We start from the raw sequence: 22,012 nt of genomic DNA, 5'->3' as shown, positions 1-22,012 counted from the left end.
AGGACGAGATAGGAGGTCGAGATAGGAGGTCGGGATAGGAGGACGGGATAGTTGGTTGGGATATGACAACAATATATGAGGACGGGATATGAAGTCAAAAGCTTCCTCCTTTGTTTATTTTCCTTCCCAACAAGGATTAGGAAGGAAAAACCGGGCAACCCTGAGTACTCAGCTAGTATATATATATAAAATCGGTGAAGTGAAATTGAAATAGTAAAAGATAATTTAGTAAATTTGGTGGTTTTCTTTTCTACGCCATTTACCTTGTGGTTGAGCTAACATGTTATTTTGATACTTTAGGCCGGCCTCATTACTGCAATACGAGATTTGTATAGCTTCCGTCATGTATTACTAATTGTAAAAAAAATTCTGAACTTTTTTGAATATTTGTAATTGCCATTTTTTGACCCCTGTAGCTCTTTAAAAAAAAAAATAATAATTTGCATACCAGGCTGTATGAGGGCTCATTTTTTGTGCCATAATCTGTTTTTTGTATCAGTACCATTTTTGCATATATCTGACTTTTAAATCGCTTTTTAACTTTTTTCTGGGATATTATAAAAATTGGAATTCTGTGGTTTGGTATTTTTTTTTACATTTACATCATTTACTATATGGGATACATAATGTTATATTTTAATAGTTCGTACAATTATGCATGCAGCGATACTAAATATGTTTATTATTATTATGTTTACATGTTTTTATATAGGAAAAGGGGGTGATTTGAACTTTTAACATGGAAGGGCTTAATGTGCGTCTTTTAAACTTTTATTAAAACTTTTTTTTAGACTTTTAGAAGGAATGATTAGATTCCTCATACAGATCAATAGAGTTCTATTGAACTCCATTGATCTGTGTGCTCTGTGATCCATTGATAGAGCCTAGTCCAGACAGGGATTATTCACAAGTCCCTTTAGACGCTGCTGTTGACCTTAAAGGGGTACTCTGGTGAAAACCTTTTTTCTTTTAAATCAACTGGTGGCAGAAAGTTAAACATATTTGTAAATTACTTCTATTAAAAAATCTTAATCCTTCCAGTACTTATTAGCTGCTGAATGCTACAGAGGAAATTCCTTTCTTTTTGGAACACTGATGACATCACGAACACAGTGCTCTCTGCTGACTTCTCTGTCCATTTTAGCAACCATGCATAGCAGATGTATGCTAAGGGCAGCATGGTGGCTCAGTGGTTAGCACTGCTGCCTTGAAGTACTGGGGACTTGGGTTCAAATCCCACTAAGGACAACAATAAATAAAGTGTTATATTATTATTATAATAACGTCAGCAGAGAGAACTGTGCTCGTGATGTCATCAGAGAACATTCCAAAAAGAAAAGAATTTCCTCTGTAGTATTCAGCAGCTAAGTACAGTTACCCCCCGACTTACGATGTCCCCGACATATGATCATTTCAACATACGATGGCCTCTCAGAGCCCATCGTATGTTGAAGGTAGCATCGACATACGATGCTGCTGTGTGTCGGGGCCATCGTACAAACAGCTATCGGACAGCGCTGACAACTTCAGCAACTGACAGATAGTTGTTTAATGTGCCCCATGTGCCCCGTTCTGCCTCCTGTTACTCACATGCTGTCCTGCTAACTCACGGAGGCTTCCACTGTGAGCTCCGTGTAAGTCCCGCCCCACCAGTGCAGCCATAGCCAATAGCCTGCAGCATCTTGCTGCAGGCATCCAATGAGCTGCTGGCTGCCCTCCCCTTCCTTTCCTGTAGAGCTGTAGTCGGCAGGATCGTAATGGAGGACATTCTGTCCCCCCTGAAGGTATTTAAAGAACTGTACAGTACTGTATGTGATGTCACACATCACATACAATACATATATACACCCCATACATCAATGTTTCCCTATCAGTGTGCCTCCAGCTGTTGCAAAACTATAACTCCCAGCATGCCCAGACAGTCAATAGCTGTACATGCATGCTGGGAGTTGTAGTTGTGCAACAGCTGGAGGCACCCTGGTTTGTTAAACACTCCCCATACACTCCACATACAATGGTCATTCCAGAACCAATTGGCAGTTTCCCATAGAGATATGTATTCAACATACAATGGTTCCAAGGCCCCAGAACCAATTACCATTTTTACATAGACATATGTACTCGACATATGATGGTTTCAACATATGATGGTTCCCCTGGAACCAATTAATACCATATGTTGAGGGACCACTGTACAGGAAGGATTAAGATTTTTTAATAGAAGTAATTTACAAATATGTTTAACTTTCTGCCACCAGTTGATTTAAAAGAAAAAAGGTTTTCACCGGAGTACCCCTTTAAGGGTTAATAGCCAGACGCAGCGATCACCGCATGCTGGCTATTCGGGGCTGCCCCCGGCTACTGAAATCAGCCTGGGGCTGCAGAGTATGAAGCGGGCAGAAGTTCTGAATTTTTTAAAACTAGTAAAACATGACAGAAACTATACAAATCTGGTATTGCTGTAATCAGGCGGCCTAAAGTATCAAAATAACATGTTATCTCAACCACAAGGTAAATGGCGTAGAAAAGAAAACCACCTAAATTATCTTTTACTATTTCAATTTCACTTCACCGATATTATAAATATATATATATATATATATATATATATATCATTTTTTGGTTCTTTTGTTTTTGTTTCGGAGAACATGTTATTGAAAAATTTTAAGGTATCATTATAGTAGGTAGTTATGGCTATTATAGGGCGAGGAGGAAGAAACTAGAGTGTAAAAACGAAAATTGGTCCGGACAAGTGGATCGTCATGAGGGACAAGTAGATTTTGCTCTGTTTTATTGCCGTGGACAAGTAGTTTTTTATTAAATTTCCACACCCCTGTGTTCGGGCCTACCGCAGGTGAAATCGGCTGGATCAATAAGGCGACGATAACACTGATCTATGCTATGGCATAGCATTGAACAGTGTATGCTATCAGAAGATTGCATGTAATAGTCCACAATGGAACCAAAAAATGGTGTAAAAAAGTTAATAAATGTGATTTAATCCCTTCCCTAATATAGCAGAGATGTGGAGTGGCTCTATACAGCGCTCCTATCTCTGCACTATACTCTGGCCAGTGATGTGAATAGAACATCACTCATTCATATTTCCCTCTGAGAGCTGTGATTGGCTGCAACCATCCGGCCAATCCCCACTCTAGGTGGGGAATATGAATAAGTGATTTCAATTCACATCACTGGCTGGAGTATAGTGCAGAGATGCAAGTGCTGTATAGAGCCGCTCCGCATCTCTGCTATATTATGGACGATCGCATCGGGCAATATGTCTATTAGTACAGGTACTACTACTCCCATCATGGAACAGTGTGTTCCATGCTGGGAGTAGTAGTACTACCTAAAAAATAAATAAAATATAACAGTGTGTTCCATGCTGGGAGTAGTAGTACTACCTAAAAAATAAATAAAACATAAAATAAAATGAATAAAAATGTAGTTATAAAAAATATAAATTTCGTTAAATAAATTTTTTTCCATCACTACCGTTTTTTTTTTTTGGTAACCAACAAATTTTGGGTACCAAAAAAAAAAAAAAAAAAACGCCAAAGAGGCCAAAAATGCAATTTCCACACAAATGAAATATAACGGCAGAAAAAACGCCAGATGCAGGAAATTGCACTGGCGTTTTTTCAGCCGTTTTTTATTGCACTTTTTTCAAACCAAGAAACGCAGGACAAAAAACCAAGTAGAAACTTAGCCTAATACCGGCCCTGCATACAGCCATATGTCCTACCCAGGGAGAACTGGTGTCTTTAGTGCTTGAGAAATATAGGAGGAAGCTTCACATTAAAAATTCAGCTCCCTGTAAGTAACACGACCCTGGAGGAAAGGACATCAGCTCAAGTAATAATTAATGTGTGTAAAAACAACTGTGATCTTTTATATTGTTTGAGACTATATGGCAGTGTTTCCCAACCAGTGTGCCTCCAGCTGTTGCAAAACTACAAATCCCAGCATGCCCGGACAGCCAAAGGCTGAAGGCAACCTGGTTGGGAATCCCTGCTATATGGTGTCTCATAAGGAGATGTCCAAGCATGCTGGGAGTTGTAGTTTTGCAACAGCTGGAGGCACCCTGGTTGGGAAACTCTGCTACAGTGATCCCTCAACTTACAATGGCCTCAACATACAATAGTTTCAACATACTATGATCTTTTCTGGACCATTGTAACTTGAAACTAGACTCAACATGCAATGTAAAGACAGTCCAGATCTGCAAAACATATTAATGGCTGGAAGAACTGACCAATCAGAATGAGCATTCACTGGTAAAACCCCCGTATTACTGAAGTGCATGCACTGACTGGTGTCTGGTAACGCCCCCTACAGTACGGGGAGGTATTACATGTTCTGTACTACTCTTTACCTGTGCCAGCGTTTGGAAACCAAGTGAGGGTGGCTCCATATTACTTTTTAAGGACATTGGGGGGTATTTATCAAAGGATTTATGTGTCTTTTTTAACGTAACTTTGGCGCAATACTTTGGCGCAGTGTCTTTTTGCGCCAAAGTTTGGCGCATCTTCTCCACTGTCATTTTTACGACTTTCTCAAAATCACACGGTCCTGTGTGTGATTTCAACTTTAGTCAGTAATTCATCATTAGCTCCAATCGATCTTTGGCGCAAATCCAGTTTTTTTTGGTGCAAATCACAGCCAAGAAATTTTGCACTTGGAAAACACACTTAGCAATATAAGAAAATGTAAAGGCGTCAAAATACATTAAAAAGGGCTACTCAATACTATCCTGAGGAACCTTCACCCTCCGTTGAGCCAGCATTGGATATGGCCACACAGGTTCAGGAAAGGTAAGCACTAAAGCAGTGGTCTCCAACCTGCGGACCTCCAGATGTTGCAAAACTACAACTCCCAGCATGCCCGGAATTGCAGTTTTGCAAAATCTGGAGGTTCGCAGATTGAAGACCACTGCACTAAAGTAACCCAAAAAAAAAAAAGAATACTCAAGTTGAAAATAAAATACATTTCACATGGTGAATATAAACCTCACAAAAGAAAATAACTCATGTCGCTTGCTGATATACTGCAGGAGGGACTCCGAAATGGCTGCTCTACAGGGTAAAATACGCGTCCTCTGTGGTGGTAAGTTCTGTGTAAAAGGCGCTGTAAACAGCTGATTTCAACATTTGAGCCAAAATTACTAACAACTTGCACCAAATGATAAATTTGGTGCATGTCCACTAAAACCAAAGTGAAAAAAAAAGGGTAAAAAGAAATTGTCAACAGGCAAAATTGATAAATACCCCCCTTTGTGTTTACTGTACAGGACCCCAGAAGAAGCTCCTGTCCTCTACATAGACAGTGATTACAGCTTTCAGCAGATCTTTATTACTTTTATATGTAAGGACTTGCTTTATCTGTATTAGTTATCTGCTTATTTTTGTTTAATCCTCACTTTTTCCTATTTTTGGATGACATTGGTGGCTTTGGAACCAATTACCAGGTTTCCATAGAGTTATGGTCTCAACATACAATGGTCGTCCTGGAACCAAATAATATTGTAACTTGAGGGACCACTGTATATGGTGTCTCATAAGGAGATGTGCGCTTTTGTTGCAGTTCTTGCAGCAGCTTTAACCCGATAACGACCATGGACGTCTATACTCGTCCAATGGCCGTTACCGGGGTATGACGCTGGCTCCCGACTCGAGCCCGTGTCATACCGGCCAGCCCCCAGCTGATTCCTGTAGCTGGGGGCCGGCGTTAATAGCCGACATGCGGCGATCACCGAGGCCGGCTATTAACCCTTTAGATCGCCGATGTCAAAGTTGACAGCGGCGTCTAAAGGTGCCTGGATTCAGTCCCTGGTGGTCCAGTGGGGTGTATCGCCCCCCCGCAGCGCGATCACAGGGGAGCGATCCACTACTGAGGTAGCCTGAGGGCTTACCTCTCCTGCTGCGGCGGTTCCGGTGCTCTGAATGATAAAGCCTGGCAGGACCAGGCTTTATCAATCGAGCGCAGTTCACGCAGATCATTGTGGTTTTATGAAACCACAATGATCTGTATGAGGAATCTAATGATTCCTCCTAAAAGTCCCCTAAGGGGACTAAAAGTGTAAAAAGAAAAAGTTTAAAAAAAAGTTTAAAAACACACACATTAACCCCTTCCTTATTAAAAGTTTAAATCACCCCCCTTTTCCCAAATTCCATATTAAAAATATGTAACCATAATAAAAATAAAATATGTGGTATCACCGCGTGCGTAAATGTCTGAACTATAAAAATATATCATTAATTAGACCGCACGGTCAATGCCGTACACGCAAAAAAATTCCAAAGTACAAAATAGCGTATTTTTGGTCACTTTTCATACCATAAAAAAAGGAATAAAAAGCGATCAAGAAGTCCAATCAAAATAAAAATGGTACCGATTAAAACTTCAGATCACGGCACAAAAAATGAGCCCTCAAACAACCCTGTACGTGGAAAAATAAAAAAGTTATAGGGGTCAGAAAAGGACAATTTTAAATGTATAAATTTTCCTGCATGTAGTTATGATTTTTTCCAGAAGTACGACGAAATCAAACCTATATAAGTAGGGTATCATTTTAATCGTATGGACCTACAGAATAAAGATAAAGTGTCATGTTTACCGAAAAATGTACTGCCTAGAAACAGAAGCCCCCAAAATTTACAAAATTGTGTTTTTTCTTCAATTTTGTCGCACAAAGATTTTTTTTTCCGTTTCGCCATAAATGTTTGTGTAAAATGACTGATGTCATTCCAAAGTAGAATTGGTGGTGCAAAAAATAAGCCCTCATATGGATTTTTAGGTGCAAAATTGAAAGGGTTATGATTTTTAAAAGGTAAGGAGGAAAAAACGAAAGTGTAAAAACAGAAAAATGCTTGGTCCTTAAGGGGTTAAAGCCAAAAGCAGGTGTGGATCATAATGGATAAGATACATAAAGATCAGATTCTGCTTCTTCTTTAATCCATTCATGGTGTGGAATAGATAAAAAAGAAGCATATCTCTATATTATCTAGTTCATTATAATACACACCTGATATTGGCTTCAAAGCTGTCACAAAAATGCAACAAAACTGTACAATGTAAAGGCAACCTAAAGCCTAAAAATGGTCATTGCGTGCAACAACTGGTACTGGTGCATCCACTAAAAGATTATTGCACATTACTGGAGAGGGTCTCCCTAGTTTGAATACATAATAATATATGGTATTTCAATAGTGTCCATGTCTTGTCTTGTCATCAGATAGATGCCCTATCAATTTTGCCACCAATTTCTGGAAGTAGTATGGGGGGGGGGGGGGGGTATTTGTCAAAACGTGCATAGAAAAGTTGCATATAGCAACCAATGAGATCGCTTCTTTCATTTCTAAAGAGGCCTCTAAAAAATGAGTGAAGCAATCTGATTGGTTGCTATGGGCAAACTGGGCATTTTTTCCTCTGCACAGGTTTTGATAAACCTCCCCCATATGAGTTTAATTCAGCCTTTTTGATTGACCTTTGGTGAGTAGACAGATTTCAAAACCCAAAGCTTAACATAGGGTTCATTAATAAAGAAGACCTATTGCCACTTTTTCTGTAAAATAAATATAGCTCCTCTGAACTTAGAACACATAAAGGGGTTGTCCTAAGATTAGCTACACGATATGGAATAACTTTCTGATCCATGAGGGTCTAACTACTGGGATGCCCGCCGATCACAAGAATGGAGGTCATGTATCCCCTTAGGGAATGGAGCAACAAATTGCATGCTCAGCCACTGCTCCTTTCTTTGTCTATGAAATATCTAAACAGCAGTGGCTGAGCAAGGACTCTGCTGCTCCAGTACTGCCCTATTGTGTGGGGACTCCCTGTGTAGGGACTCCCTGATTCTGACAGCTGACAGGTTTCATTTAACTGAACTAAGTACAGTTTAATAACATGAACTTATGTGTAAAATTTAAAGGAGGTATGTAGCATAAAACTTCTATGTCCCCCTGTGCCCGGGCTGCAAAAACAAATAAAACAAACTTTAACTCACTTTCCTACGTTCCCCTGTTGCTCCCGTATCGGCGTCCTGTTCCTCTGCTGCTACTGGGCTCCGTGCTTATCGCCGGCCACAGTGATGTCCCGCCTTGGCCAGTGATAGGCTGAGCGCACTGTCATGTAAGCGTGATGTTTCGAGCCTAAGAAGCACGAAGCCGAGCAGCAGCGGAGGAACGGGACGCTGATATCTCCGCAATGGGAAGGTGAGTTAAAGTTTGTTTTATTTGTTTTTGCAGCCCAGGCCCAGGGGGACATAAAAGTTTTATGCTGCATATCTCCTTTAACCCCTTAAGGACCATTTTCACCTTAAAGGGGTACTCCACCCCTAGACATCTTATCCCCGCTGCTGGGGACCCCCGGGATCACCGCTGTGACACCGCGCAGTTCGCTCTGTGCGTAATGACGGGTGATACAGGGGACGGAGCAGCGTGACATCATGGCTCCGCCCCTCGTGACATCTCGACCCGCCCCCTCAATACAAGTCTATGGCGGGGGCATGGTGACAGCCACACCCCCTCACATAGACTTGTATTGAGGGGGCGGGCCATGACATCATGAGGGGCGGAGCCGTGACGTAACGATACTCCGGCCCCTGTATTGCCCATCATTGCGTGCAGAGCGAACTCGCTCTGTGCAGTAATGATAGTGTGGTGCCACAGCGGTGATCCCAGGGGTCCCCAGCAGTGGGACCCCGGTGATCTGACATCATATCCCCTATCCTTCGGACAGGGGATAAGATGTCTAGGGGCGGAGTACCCCTTTAAGGACCCGGGCATTTTTTGCACATCTGACCACTGTAACTTTAAGCATAAATAACTCTAGGATGCTTTTACTTTTCATTCTGATTCCGAGATAGTTTTTTCGTGACATATTCTACTTTATTTCAGGGGTAAATTTTTGTCGATGCTTGCATCATTTCTTGGTGAAAATTCAAAAATTTGATAAAAAATTGTAACATTTTTCATTTTCTTTACTTTGAAACTCTCTGCTTATAAAGAAAATAGACATAACAAATAAATTATATATTGATTCACATAAACAATATGTCTACTGTTACGCCTAGCACTCCGGGCCCCCGCTCCTCCCCGGAGCGCTCACGGCGTCTTTTTCCCTGCAGCTCCCCGGTCAGTCCCGCTGACCGGGAGCGCTGCTCTGTCATGGCCGTTGGGGATGCGATTCGCACAGCGGGACGCGCCCGCTCGCGAATCGCATCCCAGGTCACTTACCCGTTCCCGTCCCCTGCTGTCATGTGCTGGCGCGCGCGGCTCCGCTCTCTAGGGCGCGCGCGCGCCAGCTCCCTGAGACTTAAAGGGCCAGTGCACCAATGATTGGTGCCTGGCCCAATTAGCTTAATTGGCTCCCACCTGCTCCCTGGCTATATCTAGTCTCCTCCCTTGCACTCCCTTGCCGGATCTTGTTGCCCTTGTGCCTAGTGAAAGCGTTTTGTGTGTTTAAAGCCTGTGTACCAGAACTTCTGCTATCTCCCCTGACTACGAACCTTGCCGCCTGCCCCCGACCTTCTGCTACGTCCGACTTTGCTTCTGCCTACTCCCTTGTACCTCGCCTATCTTCAGCAGTCAGAGAGGTGAGCCGTTGCTAGTGGATACGACCTGGTCACTACCGCCGCAGCAAGACCATCCCGCTTTGCGGCGGGCTCTGGTGAAAACCTGTAGTGGCTTAGAACCGGTCCACTAGCGCGGTCCTCGCCATCCCTCTCTGGCACAGAGGATCCACTACCTGCCAGCCGGCATCGTGACAGTAGATCCGGCCATGGATCCCGCTGAAGTTCCTCTGCCAGCTGTCGCTGACCTCCCTACGCTGGTCGCCCAGCAAGCTCGTCAGATCGCCCAACAAGATCACCAGCTGTCGTACTTGACCACCATGACACAGCAACTCCAGTCACAACTACAGCAAGTACAGTCACAGCTACAGCAGCAACAACCATCTCCTCCGCCAGCTCCTGCACCCCTTCCGCAGCGAGTGGCCACTCCTAGCCTCCGCCTGTCCTTGCCGGACAAATTTAATGGGGACTCTAAGTTTTGCCGTGGCTTTCTTTCGCAATGTTCCCTGCACTTGGAGATGATGTCGGACCAGTTTCCTACTGAAAGGTCTAAGGTGGCTTTCGTAGTCAGCCTTCTGTCTGGAAAAGCCCTGTCATGGGCCACACCGCTCTGGGACCGCAATGACCCCGTCACTGCCTCTGTACACTCCTTCTTCTCGGAAATTCGAAGTGTCTTTGAGGAACCTGCCCGAGCCTCTTCTGCTGAGACTGCCCTGCTGAACCTGGTCCAGGGTAATTCCTCCGTTGGCGAGTACGCCATACAATTCCGTACTCTTGCTTCTGAACTATCCTGGAATAATGAGGCTCTCTGCGCGACCTTTAAAAAAGGCCTATCCAGCAACATTAAAGATGTTCTGGCCGCACGAGAGACTCCTGCTAACCTGCATGAACTCATTCATCTAGCCACTCGCATTGACATACGTTTTTCTGAGAGGCATCAAGAGCTCCGCCAGGAAAAAGACTTAGATCTCTGGACACCTCTCCCACAGTCTCCACTGCAATCTGCGCCTAGGCCTCCCGCCGAGGAGGCCATGCAAGTGGATCGGTCTCGCCTGACCCTGGAAGAGAGGAATCGCCGTAAGGAAGAGAATCTTTGTCTGTACTGTGCCAGTACTGAACATTTTTTGGTGGATTGCCCAATCCGTCCTCCACGTCTGGGAAACGCACGCTCGCACCCAGCTCTCGTGGGTGTGGCGTCTCTTGATGCTAAGTCGGCTTCTCCACGTCTCACGGTGCCTGTTCGGATTTCTACTTCAGCCAGCTCTCCCCTCTCAGCCGTGGCCTGCCTGGACTCTGGAGCTTCTGGGAATTTTATTCGGGAGTCCTTAGTGAATAAATTCCGCATTCCGGTGACCCGTCTTGTCAAGCCACTCCACATTTCCGCGGTCAACGGAGCCAGGTTGGATTGCACCGTGCGTTACCGCACGGAGCCCCTCCTAATGTGCATCGGACCTCATCACGAGGAAATTGTATTTTTTGTCCTTCCTAATTGCACTTCTGAAGTTCTCCTTGGACTACCCTGGCTTCAACACCATTCCCCAACCCTGGATTGGTCCACTGGGGAGATCAAGAGTTGGGGTCCCTCTTGTTCCAAGGACTGCCTTCAACCGGTTCCCAGTACTCCCTGCCGTGACCCTGTGGTTCCTCCTGTATCCGGTCCCCCTATGGTCATTAAGGACTCTGCCTGCCACAGGAAATGCCTCTCCCCCCCTCCCAGTCCCATCAGGCAAGCCTCTGTGTCCCCTCATGGCCCTCGTCCTGGTGTCACACTGCCCCGTGCCAGGTCTCGCCCTCTGCCCTCTCTCCCCATTCCTACTCCTGCTGTTCTGCCTGCCGTTGAGGAATCCCTCCATCCTTTCCCGGTGTCCTCATCCCAGGGGAGGCAGTTACCGGACAAAGAGAAGGGGAGACCTAAGGGGGGGGGGTACTGTTACGCCTAGCGCTCCGGGCCCCCGCTCCTCCCCGGAGCGCTCACGGCGTCTTTTTCCCTGCAGCTCCCCGGTCAGTCCCGCTGACCGGGAGCGCTGCTCTGTCATGGCCGTTGGGGATGCGATTCGCACAGCGGGACGCGCCCGCTCGCGAATCGCATCCCAGGTCACTTACCCGTTCCCGTCCCCTGCTGTCATGTGCTGGCGCGCGCGGCTCCGCTCTCTAGGGCGCGCGCGCGCCAGCTCCCTGAGACTTAAAGGGCCAGTGCACCAATGATTGGTGCCTGGCCCAATTAGCTTAATTGGCTCCCACCTGCTCCCTGGCTATATCTAGTCTCCTCCCTTGCACTCCCTTGCCGGATCTTGTTGCCCTTGTGCCTAGTGAAAGCGTTTTGTGTGTTTAAAGCCTGTGTACCAGAACTTCTGCTATCTCCCCTGACTACGAACCTTGCCGCCTGCCCCCGACCTTCTGCTACGTCCGACTTTGCTTCTGCCTACTCCCTTGTACCTCGCCTATCTTCAGCAGTCAGAGAGGTGAGCCGTTGCTAGTGGATACGACCTGGTCACTACCGCCGCAGCAAGACCATCCCGCTTTGCGGCGGGCTCTGGTGAAAACCTGTAGTGGCTTAGAACCGGTCCACTAGCGCGGTCCTCGCCATCCCTCTCTGGCACAGAGGATCCACTACCTGCCAGCCGGCATCGTGACATCTACTTTACATTTTCATCATAAAGTTGACATGTTTTTACTTTTGGAAGACATCAGAGGGCTTCAAAGTTCAGCAGCAATTTTCCAATTTTTTTACAAAATTTTCTAAATCTGAATTTTTCAGGGACCAGTTCAGTTTTGGAGGAGCGACAATGGGATTTTGGAGAGTGAGTTTTTCTGAAATGGTTTTTGGGGAGCATGTCACATTTAGGAAGCCTTTATGGTGCCAGAACAGCAAAAAAAAAAAAAAACAACAACATGGCATACTATTTTGGAAACTACACCCCTCAAGGAACGTAACATGGGGTACATTGAGCTTTAACACCCCATAAGTGTTTGCCGACTTTTTGTTAAAGTCGGATGTGTAAATGAATTTTTTTTTTTACTAAAATGCAGTTTTTTCCCCCAAATTTTACATTCTTACAAGGGGGAATAGGAGAAAATGCCCCCAAAAATTTGTAACCCCATCTCTTCTGAGTATGGAAATACCCCATGTGTGGGCATCAAGTGCACTGCAGGCGCACTACAATGCTCAGAAGAGAAGAAGTCACATTTGGCTTTTGGAAAGCAAATTTTGCTGAATTGGTTTTTGGGGGGCATGTCGCATTTAGGAAGCCCCTATGGTGCCAGAACAGCAGAAAAAAAGAAAAAAACACATGGCATACTATTTTGAAAACTACACTCCCCAAGGAACGTAACAAGGGGTACAGTGAGCCTTAACATCCCACAGGTGTTTGACAAATTTCCTCTAAAGTTGGATATGAAAATGAAAAATTAGATTTTTTTCACTAAAATGCTGGTGTTGCCCCAAATTTTTCATTTTCACGAGGGGGTAATAGGAGAAAAAGACTCCTAAAATAGAGTATGGAAATACCCCATATGTGGATGTAAAGTGCTCTGTGGGCGAACTACAATGCTCAGAAGAGAAGGAGCGCCATTGAGCTTTTGGAGAGAGAATTTGTTTGGAATAGAAGTCGGGGGCCATGTGCGTTTACAAAGCCCCCTGTGGTGCCAGAACAGTGGACCCCCCCCCACATGTGACCCCATTTTGGAGACTACACCCCTCACAGAAATTAATAAGGGGGGCAGTGAGCATTTGGAACAGTGGGCAGTGCAAATGAAAAATTTAATTTTTCATTTTCAAGGACCACTGTTACAAAAATCTGTCAGACACCTGTGGGGTGTAAATGCTCACTGTACCCCTTATTAAATTCTGTGAGGGGTGTAGTTTGCAAAATGGGGTCACATGTGGGGGGGTCCATTGTTCTGGCACCACGGGGGGCTTTGTAAACACACGTGGCCTTCAATTTCGGACACATTCTCTCTCCAAAAGCCCAATGGTGCTCCTTCTCTTCTGAGCATTGTAGTTCACCTGCAGAGCACTTTACATACACATATAGGATATGTTCTTACTCAAAAGAAATGTTGCTACAAATTTTGGGGGGCTTTTTTTCCTATTCTCCCTTGTGAAAATGAAAAAAGTAGGGTAACACCAGCATTTTAGTGAAACAATATTTATTTTTTCATTTTCACATCCAACTTTAACGAAAATTCACCTTTGGGGAGTTAAGTCTCACTATACCCCTTGTTACATTCCGTGAGGAGTATAGTTTCCAAAATGGGGTCACATGTGGGTATTTATTGTTTTGCGTTTATGTCTGAACCACTGTAAAATCAGCCACCCCTGTGCAAATCACCAATTTAGACCTCAAATGTACATGGTGCGCTCTTACTTCTGAGCCATGTTGTGCGCCCGCAGATCAGTTTACACCCACATAGGGGGTAGTTCCGTACTCAAGAGAAATTGCGTTTGGGGGTCTTTTTTTCCTTTTACCGTTTGTGAAAATTAAAAGTATGGGGCAACACCCACATAAATTTTTTTGACACTAACATGCTGATGTAGACCCCAACTTTACCTTTTCATAAGGCTTAAGAGGAGAAAATCCCCCCAAAATTTGTAACGCAATTTCTCCTGAGTGCGGAACTACCCCATATGTGGGTGTTTCATTTCTCGCACTAAACTGTTGCCTTGAAATACGACAGAGCTCCAAAGCGAGAGTGCGCCATGCGCATTTGAGGCCTATTTTGGGGATTTTCATCCGCCACCAAAATACCCTATGGCAGTGTTTCCAAAACAGGGTGTCTCCAGCTGTTGCTAAACTCCCAGCATGCCTTGACAGTCAGTGGCAATACTGGGAGTTGTTGTTTTTTAACAGCTGGAGGCTCCGTTTTGGAAACAGTGCCGTACAAGACATTTTTTTTTTTCCTATTTATTTTGTGCAGTGTACTGTTTTTAGGGTACATTCACACGGGCGGGGGTTTACAGTGAGTTTCTTGCTGGGAGTTTGAGCTGCGGTGGAAAATTTGCCGTATCTCAAACTTGCAGCAGAAAAGTTCTGTAAACCCCTGCCCGTGTGAATGTACCCTGTACATTGAAATAGGGGGAAACCTCCAGTTGTTGCAAAACTACAACTCCCAGCATGCACTAACAGACCATACATGCTGGGAGTTGTAGTTATGCAACAGCTGGAGGCACATTGGTTGTGGAACACAGAGTTTGTTACTTAACTCAGTGTTTCGCAACCAGTGTTCCTCCAGCTGTTGCAAAACTAGAACTCCCAGCATGCATAGCCTCTCAGTGCATGCTGGGAGTTGTATTTTTGCAACAGCTGGAGGCACACTGGTTGCGAAACACTGAGTTAGGACACAAACTCTCTTTCACAACCTATGTGTCTCCAGCTGTTGTAAAACTGCAACACTTAGCATGCATTGACATTCGAAGGGCATGCTGATAGTTGTAGTTCTGCAACAGCTGGAGGCACACTGCTACAACTCACAGCATGCCCTTTGGTAGTCTGTGCATGCTGGGAGTTGTAGTTATGCAACAGCTGGATGCACACTTTTTCATAGAATATTTTTTGCATAACTACAACCCCCAGCATGCACAGACTACCAAAGGGAATGCTGGGAGTTGTAGTTGGAACTCCAGCTGTTGCAAAACTATAACTCCCAGCATGCCCTTTGGCTGTGCATGCTGAGAGTTGTTGCTAAGCAACAGTAGGAGGTGAACAGGCCTCACCTCCTGCGGTATCCTGCCGCCGGGACCACCACCGCTACTGCCACCACTCCTGCCACCAGGACCGCCAGCGCCGCTCCTGAGGGGACCCCCCCTTTTATTCCGGGTCACCAGAGACCTGATTGATCCGGAATTGCCAGTCTGAATTGACATGGGGTTTGCACGGGGTGCCTGCTGAATGATTTCAGCAGGAATCCCGGACCGCTCTCCACCCGGTGCGGGGACCGAAATTCCCACAGGGGTACCAGTACGCCCTTGGTCCTTAAGTACCAAGGAGCCAGGGCGTACCCATATGCCCTGGGTCCTAAAGGGGTTAAATGAATTTGTCCATTGGAAAGTGTCCATTGGGTAAGCCTGATTGCAGCAAGTGCCAGCTGTCTCCTCCACTCCTCCACTATTCTAGCCTTACCCCTCCTCCTTTGCCTTAATTGACAATGCTAAAACTGCAAAGATGAGGCCAATCAAGCCAACGAAAGAGGCGCTAGGATAGTGGAGGAGACAGCCAAGACTTGCTTCAATTGGACAAACAATTTACAGTTAAGTTAAAAGGTATCCTGTCCATATGCTGCCTGAACCAGAAGTCATTGGAGATGTCTCTAGTGGCTTCTTCCTCCCTCACTAACTTTGATTGATAGATCTTTCCCTGTTTGGGTATAGGTAGAGATACATCATTCAAGGCCATCAGGGCAAGAAGAAGCCACTAGAGACATCTTCAATGACTTCTGGTTCAGGCAGCATAAAAGTAAAGACAGATACACTGTCATGTCTGTCTTGGTCTATGTTCAGACATGGCCATTGGATTTGGTTGTGTTTTAACAGTGATATTTCCCCCGGTCAGGGAATAGTTAAAGCCTTTGGCTTTCTATCCAATAGCTCTTAGGGTGTGTCTACTTAAGATCAGCTCAGTCTAGCTTCTGGGCTGGGGATTGACATCTTGACTTCTTGAGATCCTGTCTTGCTGCTGACATGCTTGACATGCTGCTATGGAGCTTTTGGTGAAACACTCCTTGTTTGCGCTTTTATCTACTATCTATGTTTTAGCATGCACCTTGCATTTATCTTTGATATGTTCTGGGCTTTTACCCATGGTTAGATAGCATGTTCATAGTAGATTTTAATCCGTGTTAGTATAGTTGGTTTTAGGATTTGTATGTCCTTTCTGCTATGTATCTGTTCGAACTGTGTTTTCTGTTGTATCAGTTTTCTGTGTTTCTATAACTAGATATCCTGTTACTGATCCATGGGGACACTGGGAGATTGATCCTTTGTCTACTGGAGGTTTTCTGGGGGATTGCGATTATTCCTGTCTCGTGTTCAGTGTGAACAGTGTTCTATAATTTCCTGTTTTGGGTTCAGTGTGAACAGTGTTCTAATATATCCTGTTGTATCCGTTTTTCTGAGTTGTAACTAGGTATCCCTGTTACCGGTCCATGGGGACTCTGGGAGATTCATTCCTGTGTTTACTGGAGGTTTAGGAATTGTGATTATTTTGGTTTAGAGATAGATCCCGTTTTACCTTTGTGTGGGGGATTCAGAGGGTATTGTTAATCCTGTGTCTACCGGAGGTTTTCTAGGGGATTATGCTATATTCGTGTCTGTTTCTGGAGTCTTTGTTGACTCATCCTTTTCCTTGTCTGGTGTTTTGAACTCTATATGTTTATTAGTTCTTTATTCAGATCTTTGGAGTTTTTGTACATGCACTGATCATAGAGTACATGATCACTCAGCTAGTGTTTTCCTCTGTGCTTTACCTTTGGTCTATAGTGTCCACTTTGCAGCTCACTGATCTGTGTCCTCTGAACTTAGTTATTATAGAGTTCTATTTTCCTGTTATGTTTCTGGCTTGTGACCGACTGTTTATTAGTATGTGTTTTTAAGGCCACTACACTTTAGCTCAGGGAGGGACCGGCGCCCAGTTGTCGATCCACCGTTTAGGGTGGATGGGCAAGTAGGCCGGGAGAGTGGTTTTTAGGTCAGTTTAGGGCTCACTTTCCCTGTCCCCTGGTCAGTCCCTGACATACACTTTAAGCAATGGGCTCTGACTGATTTCCTTCAAATCTTTCCTTCTCTCAATGGTATTTGTGCTTGCAGGAGTACTGAAGGCAGACAGACACTTATGACATATCCTAACAGTATCCCACTGACGTCTGAGGTAAGACAGCCCCTTTAAATAATTAAAAATGTCTTGTTCCTTTGCAGGAGTCTCTCAGAAGATGTACCTTACTTGGTGAAAAAAGAAGTTTCAACAATGAATCCTTGTCTTACTATGATTTGTGCCCTAATGTTCACAGCCTGTGACCTTTCTGTGTCCACACTATTGTACATCTGCAGCTGTAAAAAGGCAACTATTATTCAAGACATTGTACAATTTAATATATTTCATTCATTGCTGGATGTCTGGGCAACCTCTCTGCTGAGAGCCTCCATATCCATTGGAGCTGTATTAGGAGTAGCATGGAATCAAGTAAATGGTCCTCGGAGGCTGCAGGCATCTCTTACTCCTATGACCTTGGTGTGCTACCTCTTTGGTTCTTATGCTGTCATTAAACTGCTGCTGTACTCAGAGGAAGAGAAGCATATTCAAGATCCCTGGTTATGGAGCCTTCTGGTGTGGACATGGGTATCCTCAGCCATCACACTCTTAACCTGGAAACAAATGGGTGAGGTGACCCCTTGCAGACAAGAGGGAAGATCTTATTCTGAAGTGTTTGATGATCAGGAGGGCAGACAGAAACAGGACACAGGAAGTGAGATTTCAGGACCAACTGTAGGAAGATTATTATCTTATTCTAAACAGGATTCTGGATATTTGTTGGTTGCATTTGTCTTCTTGCTTCTATGCACATTAGGTGAGTGATTATTATATCTTATAATACAATGTACTTTGTAAATGAGGAAATTGGTACAGATATAAACCTGGCTCTCATTCTGTATCTGAATCCAACACTAGACCCATTGTAGTGGATTAAAGAATAAAATATATAAACAAAAAAACAGCACTCACCTGCCTGTCGCAGGGCTCTTCCGAAACAATGAAAGGCCAGACTAGTTAAAAAAAATTTGCATATACACTGCTCAAAAAAATAACGGGAATACTTAAACACCACAATGTAACTCCAAGTCAATCCCACTTCTATGAAATCACACTGTCCACTCAGGAAGCAACACTGATTGACAATCAATTTCACATGCTGTTGTGCAAATGGAACAGACAACAGGTGGAAATTATAGGCAATTAGCAAGACACCCCCGATAAAGGAGTGGTTCTGCAGGTGGTGACCACAGACCACTTCTCAGTTCCTATGCTTCCTGGCTGATATTTTGGTCACTTTTGAATGCTGGTGGTGCTTTCACTTGAGTGGAAGCATGAGACGGAGTCTACAACCCACACAAATGGTTCAGGTAGTACAGCTCATCCAGGATGGCACATCAATGCAAGCTGTGGCAAGAAGGTTTGCTGTGTCTGTCAGCGTAGTGTCCAGAGCATGGAGGCGCTACCAGGAGACAGGCCAGTACATCAGGAGACATGGAGGAGGCGGTAGAGGGCAACAACCCAGCAGCAGGACCGCTACCTCCACCTTTGTGCAAGGAGGAGCACTGCCAGAGCCCTGCAAAATGACCTCCAGTAGGACACAAATGTGTCCACTCAAACAGTCAGAAAAAGACTCCATGAGGGTGGTATGAGGGCCCAACATCCACAGGTGGGGGTTGTGCTTACAGCCCAACACCGTGCAGAACATTTGGCATTTGCCAGAGAACACCAAGATTTGCAAATTCGCCACTGGTGCCCTGTACTCTTCACAGATGAAAGCAGGTTCACACTGAGCACATGTGACAGAATCTGGAGATGCCGTGGAGAATGTTCCGCTGCCTGCAACATCCTCCAGCATGACCGATTTGGCGGTGGGTCAGTAATGGTGTGGGGTGACATTTCCTTGGGAGACCATATGCTGGCGCGGTTGGCCCTGGGTTCCTCCTAATGCAAGGCGATGCTAAACCTCATGTGGCTGGAGTGTGTCAGCAGTTCCTGCAAGAGGAAGGCATTGATGCTATGGACTGGCCCGCCCATTCCCCAGACCTGAAACCGATTGAGCACATCTGGGACATCAGGTCTCGCTCCATCCACCAACGCCACATTGCACCACAGACTGTCCAGGAGTTGGTGGATGCTTTAGTCCAGGTCTGGGAGGACATCCCTCAGGAGACCATCCGCCACCTCATCAGGAGCCTGTCCAGGCATTGTAGGGAGGTAATACATGCACGTGGAGGCAATTTACACAACTGAGCCTCATTTTTACTTGTTTTAAGGACATTACATCAAAGTTGGATCAGCCTGTAGTGTGGTTTTACACTATGATTTTGAGTGTGACTCCATATCCAGACCTCCATGGGTTGATAAATTTGATTTCCATTGATAATTTTTGTGTGATTTTGTTGTCAGCACATTCAACTATGTAAAGACGAAAGTATTTCATACGATTAGTTCATTCATTCAGATCTAGGATGTGTTATCTTAGTGTTCCCTTTATTTTTTTGAGCAGAGTATGTTATTGTAATCCCAATAACTAACAAATCTTTTTTTTTTTATTGCAAGTTTTATTTTTATTTTTTTATTTTTTAGCAATAATTGTGCATTTCTCAACAGGCCCATGAAACCAGCCTTACAATGAGACATACAAATGATTTTCTGTATTTTTCTTAATCTAGTAAAATATTTGGTTATTTCGAAGTATGCTTTTAAACTTGACATTACACTAGCTTAGACCTATAACATATATCAGTCACAACATTTATAGTTTAAGAGCAGGGTCACTTATTTCACGCTGCGGATGCGCTAACGGCAGCCACAGAGGGACCGCAGAGCGAGCTCCCGGCTGCGGCCAGGTAGCTCTGTGTGTCTGCTCATAGTGGCAGATTCTTGCTGTAGAAATCCAACTCTACAAGTGGACACGCAGGCGGGAGCTCGCTCTGCAGTCCCTCTGTGACTGCCATCAGTGCTTCTGCAGCGTGAAATATTCTGTGTATGTGCCCAGGATGACCCTGCCCTAAAACATAAAATAAAAATTTGACATGGCGCACAGACATGTCAAAAGTTTACATTGGTTGGGGTCTCAGTGCAGAGACCACCTTTGATTGTTAGACACAGCAAGGTGAAGCGTGCTGCAGGGGGTTTTACTCCCTGGCTTGGCACTCAGTTCAACTGACTGCAGGAGATTAGCACCATTATAATTCAGTCAGATTGAGTGCTAAACTGGGGAGTGAAGCACAATACTGTCACCATTATTAATTCTTATAGCACTCACGTATAGCAATTTATGATGGAATAGAATTTAAAAAAAGTTGTTTACTCATCTAGAACCACAAGAAGCCTTGTGCTTGAGAAGGGGCTAGTTGTCATTTCACAAATATAGTTTTCCTTTATCACAGGAGAAGTATTCAGTCCATATTACACAGGACTGGTCATAGATGGTATTGTCGTCCAAAGAAGTTTGAAGCAGTTTTCCAATGCGGTTGTTATACTAGCAGTCCTGGCTGTGGGGAGGTAACTTTCTAACTCCTTTCTCTGGTGTGATAAGGTGTGATGACCCTGATGACAAAAGTATTAGGAAATATTACACCTACAGGTGCTTTTTGGACATCCCATGCTAAACTCAGCCATTAATATGGAGTCCCCCTCGCAGTTATAACAGATTCTTCTCCTCTGGGAACATTTGCTACAATATTTTGGAGTGTATCTGGGAATTTTTGTCCATTCATCCATAAGAGCATTTGTGAGGTCAGACAGTGATATTTAATGAGAGTCCTCTTTGCATGCCAGTCAAGGTCTTACACACCAAATCTCCCTACTCCTGCCTTTATGGACATTGCTATGTGCACAGATTTCTTCTTTTATTTTTAAAAAGGAAAAATAAAAGAAACGATCTGATTGGTTGCTATGGGCAACTGGTAATCTTTTCTGCACTGTTTTTGATAAAACTCTGCCACTTTACATGGCCTTTGTTTTGTGGCTGAGATACTGTGGTTCCTAAACACTTTGGTTTCTCAATAACATCCCTCACAGCTGATCATTGAAGTTTTAGGAGGCAAGACATTTTATGGACTGAACTTGTTGCATTGGTGGCTCCTATTAGGGTATGTTCACATGCCAGAATTTCCATGCGGAGATCCTCATTGGAATTCCGCACAGAGATTCCACAGCAGCAGAGTCCCATTGATTTCAATGGGATTCTGCTGCACTGTGCACATAGCATGATTTTCGTGCCGGAAACATCTGGCGCAAAAATTAAAATTCCTGTGTCCGCAGAAAGAATGAACATGTCAATTCTTTCTGCGGACTACGCACGGAGTGCATTGCTGTCAGCACATGCATTCTAGCACCAGCATATCATGTTGGCGCCCGCAGTCAGCAAAATGTCCGCACAGAGATTTTCCGTGCAGACATTTTCACATGTGAACGTAGCCTTACACTATCATACTTGAAATCAGTTGGACCTTAATTCAAAGATTATCAGGTGTATCCCAATACTTTTGTTCATGTGGTATAGTATACTATATTTGTGATTTCTTGGGTTCCTAAAAAATTGGTTTAGTTAAAATTAGAAACAGAATAATGCTCTTCCGTGTGTTTGTTATACAGTGACCCCCTCGACCTACGATGGCCCCGACATACGATAATTTCAACATGCAATGGCCTCTCAGAGGCCATCGCATGTTGAAGGCAGCAT

General features: G+C 44.5%; 1 protein-coding gene across 5 annotated transcripts in view; it reads left to right on the top strand.

Annotated features, from left to right (window-relative positions):
- The window catches only part of ABCB9 (ATP binding cassette subfamily B member 9), a 112,146-nt gene that overhangs the window by 53,459 nt on the left and 36,675 nt on the right, over positions 1 to 22,012 (top strand). For 4 of the 5 annotated variants that reach the window (XM_056535484.1, XM_056535506.1, XM_056535492.1 and 1 more), the window contains exons 2-3: positions 17,487 to 18,136; positions 20,715 to 20,829. In XM_056535484.1, coding sequence (XP_056391459.1) covers positions 17,536 to 18,136; positions 20,715 to 20,829 — 716 coding nt within the window. In that variant the 5' untranslated portion in view covers positions 17,487 to 17,535. Of the gene's footprint in view, positions 1 to 12,339; positions 12,379 to 17,486; positions 18,137 to 20,714; positions 20,830 to 22,012 lie in introns of those variants that run through there. The other variant, XM_056535499.1, reaches the window with a different exon arrangement.

Source organism: Hyla sarda, chromosome 1 (genome assembly GCF_029499605.1).
Source record: "Hyla sarda isolate aHylSar1 chromosome 1, aHylSar1.hap1, whole genome shotgun sequence".
NCBI classification, from domain to species: Eukaryota; Metazoa; Chordata; class Amphibia; order Anura; family Hylidae; genus Hyla; species Hyla sarda.
The sequence above is the reverse complement of the archived record's forward strand: the minus strand, read 5'-3'. Positions and strand labels throughout refer to the sequence as shown.